This window comes from Gavia stellata, chromosome 10 (assembly GCF_030936135.1).
Source record: "Gavia stellata isolate bGavSte3 chromosome 10, bGavSte3.hap2, whole genome shotgun sequence".
NCBI classification, from domain to species: domain Eukaryota; kingdom Metazoa; phylum Chordata; class Aves; order Gaviiformes; family Gaviidae; genus Gavia; species Gavia stellata.
The window spans coordinates 11,238,426-11,247,879 of NC_082603.1; the positions used below are offsets into that span (position 1 = coordinate 11,238,426).

The 9,454-nt window shown below is 37.6% G+C and overlaps 1 protein-coding gene across 1 annotated transcript in view; it reads left to right on the plus strand.

The window, feature by feature from the left end:
• The first annotated feature begins 5,232 nt into the window (after positions 1-5,232).
• NEK7 (NIMA related kinase 7) overlaps positions 5,233-9,454 on the plus strand; it is a 54,226-nt gene continuing 50,004 nt past the window's right edge. The window contains exon 1 of the mRNA XM_009817114.2: positions 5,233-5,292. Within this exon, the coding sequence (XP_009815416.1) occupies positions 5,236-5,292 (57 nt within the window). The 5' untranslated portion in view covers positions 5,233-5,235. The remainder of the gene's footprint in view (positions 5,293-9,454) is intronic.

A 9,454-nucleotide genomic window follows, 5' to 3' on the forward strand; every position in this document is an offset into this window, starting at 1 on the left:
GTATGCTTATATGGAAGCTAGTATTAATAGATGTGGGTTTTTTTGTCAGCTGAGGATGATCCTTACCTTTGAATTTCGTTAGTAAACATAATTGAAAAGTTAAAGGACCTAAAATTTGTCATTTTAAATCTGTGTTAGATACTGAAAAATCTAATTTGACACCAAAAAGTAAGGAGTATGTACGGTGTTAAATGAATAGTTGTTTCTGGAGGGCCTTGGCTCTAACCTAACTAAAATAATGGTTATAGTAAAAACTAAAAATACCTCCCTTAGTTAATGGTTTAATCCAGAAGTAAACATAGTACATGCCGTCCTTTGTGAACAGCAACTAAAGTGACCGTATGCCTGATCAGCATATTGTGGATGGTGCAGCTTCATGTTTCTCCATGTTAGCAATTATGTGGATTTGTTACATCTATATTCTGCAGAAAAAAAGATTGAGATTTTCAGATTCTCAGCAGAACTGTAACAGTCTGAATATTCTTTTAATTATATACTTATTTTTCAGGTATAGCAGTTTCTTCTTTGATGTTGAATGTCCCCACTTAAGATCCAAAATTAACAAACAAGTGTATAGCATGTAGCTAAAGGAAACCAGATATCATTGACTATTAATGATGCTTTCTACAGGAAAGCATTGTATTTTTTTTTTTGTTTTAGAACTTCCATCTGTTAAAGCAATAACAGTATTGCCAGGATACTGTGAAATGTATTTCAATGTGAATGGTTTACGGACTTCGAGCTATGAAACTAATGTTTAAAAAGCGTGTTTCACCTGATTAGGCAGTGCATGTAAGCTTTTTCTCCTGAAATAATTTGATCATATTTGTAAAGACTTAGTTGCAAAACTTAAAAGTTAAAGGATTTCAAGTTTTTTCCAGGTATTTTTTTTTTTTTTTCTTTTAGAAATATTATTTTAAAATGTATTCCAGTGAAATGTCAGCGATAAGCTCTGGTTCCTGTTCAGGAGTAGGTCCTCTGCTCTGATTTCACTGACAGAGTCATGGGTAGTCCCACCTCTCCTCTAGCAGGCTGGTGGAAACCACCTGGCAAGCTGAGTGCTGATTGTGGGACGTGAGCTTCTCTTGGGGTGTAGGAATGCACCCCTGCATTTTGGGCTACTTTGTATCTTTGCATGATCTTTAGATCCTGGGCAAGTATCTGAGAGCTTTGTCAGGAGGCCACTAAGGAAGTGAACAAGGACAGTGAGGCCTGTCTATGAAGAAAGGAAAAGGTGTTATACCCAGTTCAGGCAGTTACAGTTTGATAGGCTAATTTACTGTTGAGGACTTAACTTCCTTTTGCTGTATGGTGGACTGAGTGCATGGAGTAAATAATGTCAATTATGGGAGTTGCTATGCAATCGCAATTTCAAATGAAAAACTGGTCATGTCTTCTGTATCCCCAGATACTTCATCCTGCATCCTTTAAGTGTAGGTGCCACCTACTGTTTTGATCAACTGAAAAAGGCAAAGACTTAAAGCATTAGTAGTTAACCAAAAGTCTTCTCATTCCTGCAAAGTATTAGTAACCATAATTGAAGTATAAGATTAGTATATATGCTTGTGTTCCTGTGATCACTGTTGCGTACAGTTTGGTCTGAATCAAATGATCTTCATCTTTAAAATGATGGAAGTCATCTTTGCAAGATAAATGATTCGGAGAGGTTTTCCTTGTTCCTGTCTTGTTTCTTTGCAAGTGGTGTGATGAAGGCGAGGAGTCCTTTCCTCCTACGTGATCAGTGTGAGAGCCTTTAAAAACATTAGTTGTGTTTGGCACTTTGGAAGTTTTGGGTGGTGGTGGTATAGTTGGCTTGCCTCTCACTTCATCCCTTGTCAGTTTTCCATGAACCAATGTATATCATGGTGATAGATTTGCAGGAGGAGGTCATCCTATTGCTTGTTTAAAGAGGCGATAGACACGTCACATTTAAATGTGTTTTGTATTTGCTTTTCAATTTTAAACAAGTGATGACTCTTTGGCAGTATTTTTAGTGTCTTTTCACCATAAATTAGAACTTGAAGACCATCTTTGGAAGAGTAATAATTATTGCCTCAATTTAAATTTAAAGATGATAAATATTATACCACTAAGTTTTGACCTCTGGAGTTTATTATCAAGGTGAAAGGCATTTCTCACTGTGAAAACAGTCTTCAAGCAGCAAGATCTAATTCTTGCTTATGTTGACAAACAGTACAGAAGATTAATTTTTGCATCCATGGCATTTTTTTGCATCCGTGGCATTTTGTATGATCAAAATGCCAAATTACTCTAAAATGTGAATCAATCATGCAGTCTTCAAAGACAAAAAGAAGTTAAAAAAATAAAAGAACTTCCATATATGGATGGAAAAATACCAATCTGTGCCTTTCCTCTGCAAAAGCAATAACAAATCCACAAGTTAATAAATCTTCCATGCTTCCTATGGTGGAACATATTTGTTACTTCTTTAGTATGCTTGCTATTATTACAGAAACAAGCCACAGAGGGCAGGGCCACTGGCAGTGGTAATGATATGATTTCTCCCCTTCCTACTCTTTCCCCAAATTAAAAAAAACAACAAACAAACCACCACAGAAATTCCCAAACACTACCAGTCAGTGTCTCTGACCATTCAGACAAGATGAGTGGGTTGTCTAGTTCCTGAATCAACATGCATCATCAGAAAAATTTCAGCTTGGATTTCATTAGTCTTGGATAAATGTCTGCAATACAGGATAAAGACTTTTGTATTTACTTCTTTTTCCTGGGGATTTTGAAACAAGTGTTTGTGACCCATAGGAACGATCTATTGGCGCACTACATGGTCAACAGTCTTCAATAGGTAAACATATTAGTAAAACACACTGCAAAACTTTCAGTAGAAATATTGATGCTATCGAAAAGATTAAAATTCTTATAAAGGGTCTTCAAAAGAGCACTTCAGAAAAGAATTCTTGGCTTCTTGGCAGTGATAGAAAGATCTCTACAGCAAGAAATTAGCAGAAGATTCCTTAAGATTGCCACGCATTCCTCCCCGAGAATTTGTTGCAACTGCATAAACCTCTTCCAATCTAACTGGAGAATGTAGGTGCAGTTTTGTGACAACAGTTTAATTTTCAGTGCTGTTGTGTTATGATTTCTTGCCTTGGTGGGGAGGTTTTATGGGAGATGATGTAGAACTTGCAAGAAGTGTCAATATTGGTGTCCTAGGACTGGCTAAAAGATTGCCTAGCCAGTGGTGTACAGCATGTATCCGCCAGCTGTTTCCCCCTTTCTCACCATGCTTATTCTGACAGTCTTAGAAATCTTTGCAGTTCCTACTTCCTCTTCTCTGCCTCTCACCTCAATTTGATAGTTGATTTTTTTTTTTTTCTCTTGACCTGCCTGAAATTGCTTTTTCGGATCTCTCTTATCTTTGGATTAATTACAGCTAATACTCAGACAAAAAAACAGAAAGTCCTGAACTGTGTGCTTTATACTGGAGTAGTAAGGATAGGAAGGCAAAGCCGTTAGCACCCTTAGTCACTCTGGAGGATGGCTGTGGTTTAGTGTTAGGAGTAGCTAATGGTACTGGGGTGGCGTGGGGTGATTGCTTTTAAACGGGGAGTGAAAACAGATCGCTAATGATTTGTTTTGTGTATCCAGTCCACTGTTTAGTACATTAGGGCAGTATACTGAGAAACTTTTTGCAAAGCTGCTTTGTGATTATTTTATCTATTAGTAATGTTATAATAATGATGCTGTAAGAATGACAACCATACTCTGAACACAAGCTATTAGAGTTTCTTAAATATTTTGCAATGGGCTTTGAAAAACATTTCTAAGGTTTGCTGCTTTCTGTTGAGGGTTATTTCAAACCTTTTTAATATTCTCCAAAGAAATTACAGGGAAGATAAATTTTGTGTGTGTTTTAACAGAAATAGTTGATTGTATGCTTTCATACCGAATTTAAATGCTATTTGAGAACTTTCTACATACTCGTTCTAAAGAAAGGTTTGTGAAACATAAGTAGCTCTTTGTGCAGAAGGAGGCGTTTGCAGTAGTTGAAGTATATAGATTTATCAGAATACATTTGTCATAGGAAGTTTCCTAATGTTAAAGATGAAGTGGTATCAGAAAAGTGTTTTATGTCAAACCATCTCTAGAACTCTCAGGATTTGGAGCAGGAAATAAGAAAATAAACAAATAAAAAATAAATTGAAAAGCAAGACTAGTGTTCTGGTCAGACACATGACTCTTGTTCCTCTGCAGGCCTTGGCAGGTTTGACCAGTTAATAGGTGGCGTGTTTGTGTGGTGGAAGAGTTATTCACGGCTTGCCTCTTACATTGTATAAAAGTTTATTTCATTGTTTGCATTTGAAGCTGCTAGTGAACTTTTTGTTGTCTTCATCTGAACAGAGGTGGCCGTCAGAGGCACCAATAAAACTGGGTGCTGCACCTGCTTTCCTTCAACAAAATGTCGTGTAGCCTAAAAAAGGATTTGCTTAGCTGAGAGAAAAGCCTTTTGAGCATTTGCATTTTTATCTCCTGTTCTTCCTAATAATGATTCTGCACATTTTGCAACCCTTATTATTGGTCAAAGCCTTGTGTCTCTATCTTGGGAACTTCGCAGGCATCTTTCCTCCCATCTTATTGATGGGATATGAGAGATTTGTAGTTGGGAATAGAGGCTGTGCTCCTAATACGGTATCTCAAAGCCCTCTTAGCTAGCTTGTCCAAATGTAATGAGTGTACGTGTTGAGCTTTTTTCCTATTTAGATGGAACTGCTCTTGCATACTGTCTAAAATCTGCAGATAAATTAATGCAACATAAACAGTATGCATGCAGCGGTTACAACTCTTCTGCTGATCTGCTGTTTCCCATGCTGCCCATAGGTCTAAGGTACTGGCCAGCAGACGTCTATGTCGTTAAAGAAGTGGTTGGTGTCTCTGAAGAATAATGTGGTGATGCAGCTTTTATCAGACAGAGCCATTTGTTTGGCTGAAGTAGTTTAATGCACATCTTTTAATTAAAAGTTTAGATGTGTATAATGATTTATTTCATTTTGTGGAACAGCTAGACATAAGAAAACTTCCTTCCCAAAACAGTGCAGGGCTGGAATAATTAAATGTTAGTAAACTCAAGCATGCAAATGAGAAAATTAATTCTTCAGTTCTTCTGCTGACGTTCATTAATCATAAATACAGACTGAATTACAGTGTAATGACTGTCTTTCTCTTTTCAGGACATAAGAGACAATTTTACGTGATAGAATGGATGAACAGTCACAAGGCATGCAGGGGCCTACTGCTCCACCATTTCAGCCACAGGTACTTTTTTTTTAGTTACTCAAGAATGGATGCTATCATTTCTTAAATAGAAAAAGGAGAAACTAGAAAACTTTATTTCTTGTGGGGACAAAGAAGCTGTAAACAGATAGAATGTATTCTGGTGATCTTGAAATTAATTTAGTATCATAGAAAATAATTATTTTTCATTTTTGCCTCCTACTCCTTTACCAACTTTGAGGGTTTGGAGTAGGAGTGGGAGTAGGAAGCAAAGAATGAAGGCAGTTGTTTTCCTGAGAAATGGCGAGCTGTTAAACACTATATGTTTCAAAATTGTATCAGAATTACAATATTTATTTCAGACTGTTACCTTCAACTTTCTCTTCTTACACCTCCTGACAGTGATACTATATGAATTGGTGCCATTACCTGTTGAAAACAGACAAGAGAAATTCCCAGTAGCTGTAGTTCTGTTAGAAAGAAGATGCATAAGAAATTTAGTCTTTGGATATATGTTGATGGTATGAAACAAAGGATGAAGATTATCTGGTAAGAGATAATATTGGGATATTGCTTTTTGACATTTTTAGGAGGTAAGTCTTGTAAGGGAGTACAAGAGCATGTAGAGGAATACGCTAAAAATACTTACTGTGTTGACCATTCCAAAGTAAAAGCTGGACGATTCTTTACAAAGCTGGAACCTAAACTTTGTGATTTTCTTGTTAACAGCATAGGTGATAGGGCAATTTCTGCCCTTTATTTTACAAAAACTAAGGTGAATTCTAGGTTGTGAAGTTTGGTAAATTTACAATAACCAGCTTTCCTTAGCTCCAGTGTTTTTATTATAGCATTGTGATAACAAAAAATCTGGATTTAATAGCATTTATACCAATGCAAAACAGTTAGAAATTTAGGACGAATATATAGCTATGCATATAGATATTTTGAGAAAATACATTTGTAATTTCAAAACAATAAAAAAGAATACTTAAAATTCATATGAATATTGTAAAGGGTCCCCACTATTATTACAGGTTTTTTCTTTCCTTACTAAAGAGAAAATAGAACACAGGTTTCTGTATTTCTGGGAAACCTTCCTATGTTTTCCGTTTGACTACAGGCAGGTTTCATATTTCCTCATCTATCTTCTGAGTATTTGAATACCTGTTTCTGATTCACAGAATCAACTTTTTGAGGACTGGTTCAATTTTAGGAATATTACTCTAACCTACAAATTCAGTTTATGAATTAATACTAGTAAAATTGCTTCTAGTTTTAATGTTCCGAGTAATATGGCTCATCTACAGGTATCCAGTTTCCTCTGTGGTAAACTAAGGACAGACCTAAAAGCAATACTGCTGTAATCAACTAGACACTTACCACAAAAGAAGAAACTGATGTTTATTCTCAGCTTTGGTTAACTGTCAAGCATTTTCATAATCTGTGTCTCATTATTCTTTTTTTTAAATCAATTGCTCTGTAAACTGCATTAAGCATGATTTTTGTGATTTGATTTTTCTTGAGACAAAAGGTTTTGAGTTTTTGGATCTGAGCTGGACCTACCTCAGAATATTGACTGTTTTACATTTCAAGGGATAAAGAGTGAAGGGGAGCTCACACACTCTGATAGTCATATTGCCAGAGTAATATTAAAATAGTCATTCAGTGATGTTCTTGTCTTGTTAATCCAGATTGTTTTTCTTGTGAGATACATACTTTAATTCTTATGGATTTCTCTGCTAATGGAGCATGCTTATGGTGAAAACTAGTTATGAAAAGAGGTTATTGTACTAATTGCTGATACATTTAGGAGAAGAAAGAACTGGAAGTACAGCAGGTTATGAGCAAGAGGTGAGGTAATGATTTATGAAGAATTGTGTGTCAGGTTTTGATAAACCTGTGAATCTTTTCTAATTCTCTTGGTGACTATATTGTGTAAATATATGCCCCTATTCATAGCAAATTAAATTACCCTAATCACTGAAAATTGTTGGTGAGGAGCATGAGAGTATTTAGCCAAACAGTCTAATGGCTTAGTCACAACTAGTTTGAAAACACCATTTCACAAAATCACAGAACAGTTGAGGTTGGAAGGAAACTCTGGACGTCATCAGCCCTCTTACTCAAGCAGGGTCTCCTAGAGCAGGTTTCCCAGGACCATGCCCAGAGGGCTTTTGAATATCTCCAAGGAGGGAGACTCCACAACCTCCCTGGGCAACCTGTGCTAGAGCTCAGTCACCCCCACAGTAAAAATGTGTTTCCTGATGTTCAGACAAAACCTCCCGTGTTTCAGTCTGTTCCCGTTGCCTCTTGTCCTGTCACTGGGCACCTCTGAAGAGAGCCTGGCTCTGTCTTCTAACACCCTCCCTTCAGGTATTTGTACACATTGGTAAGATCTTCCCTGAGCCTTCTCTTCTCTAGGCTGGATGTTCCCAGTGCTCTCAGCCTTTCCTGATATGAGAGATGCTCCAATGCCCTGATCATTAGTAGCCCTTTTCTGGACTCTCTCCAGTATGTCTATGTATGGGTGGCCCAGAACTGGGCACAGTACTCCAGGTGTGGCCTCACCAGTGCTGAGTAGGAGGGAAGGATCACCTCCCTCCACCTGCTGGCAACGCTCCTCCTAATGCAGCCCAGGACATCATTCGCCTTTTTTGCCACAAGGGCACAATGCTGGCCCATGTTTAACTTCGTGTCCAGCAGGACCCCCAGGGTGTGGCCTGTAAAGCTGTTTTCTAGCAGGTCAGTGCTGAGCATGTTTTCTAGCAGGTCAGTGCTGAGCATGTACTGATGCATGGGGTTATTGCTGCCCAGGTGCAGGGCCTTGCGCTTCCCTGTGTTGAACTGTGCGAGGTTCCTGTCAGCCCATTTCTCCAGCATGTCGAGGTCCCTCTGGATGGCAGCATGATGCTCTGGTGCATCAGCCATTCCTCTCAGTTTTGTGTCATCAGTAAACTTGCTGAGGGTGTACTTTGCCCTATCATCCAGATCATTAATGAAGACGTTGAGCTTGATTGGACTCAGTATTGACCCCTGAGGTACGCTGCTAGTTACTGGCCTCCAACTAGACTTTGTGCCATTAGAAGCTCATTTTCTATTTGGAATTAAGTGCCTGAAATCTCTGTTATCTACAAAGTTAAAACACTGTACTTCATTACATGACAAGGACATTTTGAAAGTGCAGATATCAAAGTACTCCCAAAACTCTTACACATTGTAAGATTATGCAAGCAGGTAGGAAAATACAGATTAGTAGTCTGATACAGTAGACTTCAAATTCTAGAACTTCCTCAAGAGCAGAATGGGAGTTTTTTAGCATCTGAAGAGAGAAAAACAACTCTATTACTAGACCTGGTAAACCAAAGGCAGTATATATCCCTTACTGTTTGGGGTTTTTTTGATTTGTTTTTTTTTTTCCTAAGCAAAGGAACAATAGTTTATCAAGTTTCTTCTTACAAAGAAGAGATTGCACATCTCTGCTCAGCATTGCTATTCTGTTCTTTGTTTTCTAGTTCCCCTGTATTCCCCTTAAAAGGAGGGGTCAGAGCTCTGTGTGTATTCAGTGTGCACACAATAGACTTAAGTAGTGAAACATTTTGTTTTCTGTTTCATTCAAATGCTTTTCCTAAAAATGTCTACCTTTCTATTTGATGGTGATTCTCAGGTTTTGATGGTGACTGACAGTTTAACTTTTCAAGGAAGTTTTTCCATGGTATTTTGTAGATCTTTTTCCTGTGTTGTAATAGCTAATTTAAAAATCATGTTTCTCTGTCTTGAGGGTTGTATTTCCCATTAAGTTTCTGGTCGCTAGCCTTGGGATGCTAGTACTGAGTGCCAGGGTGGAAAACTAAAGGAATCATCTGCTAGGCTTTGCAGTCATATTTTGAGCTGGTTGTCTCGAATAAGTTTGGATTGTAAAGAAACTTTATTGCTTTGTTATATGTATTGAATAGTGCCGTTTCCTTTGGGATTTCACTGGTAATTTCTCTGAGAAAATAATTTTTCTGCTGCTGTTTCTCATCTTATAGCTGGCTATTAATCTGCTCAAAGTTCTCATGCAGCCTGAGAGAGCTTAGTTTTATAGGTTAGGAATCCTCACGGAAGGAACCTGGTTAAACAATTTTAAAAATGTGTGGTGTGATTTCTTCAGCAGAAAAGCCCAATTAGGAAAAACCTGTCTCACTGCACTCTTAACTGCTTATTA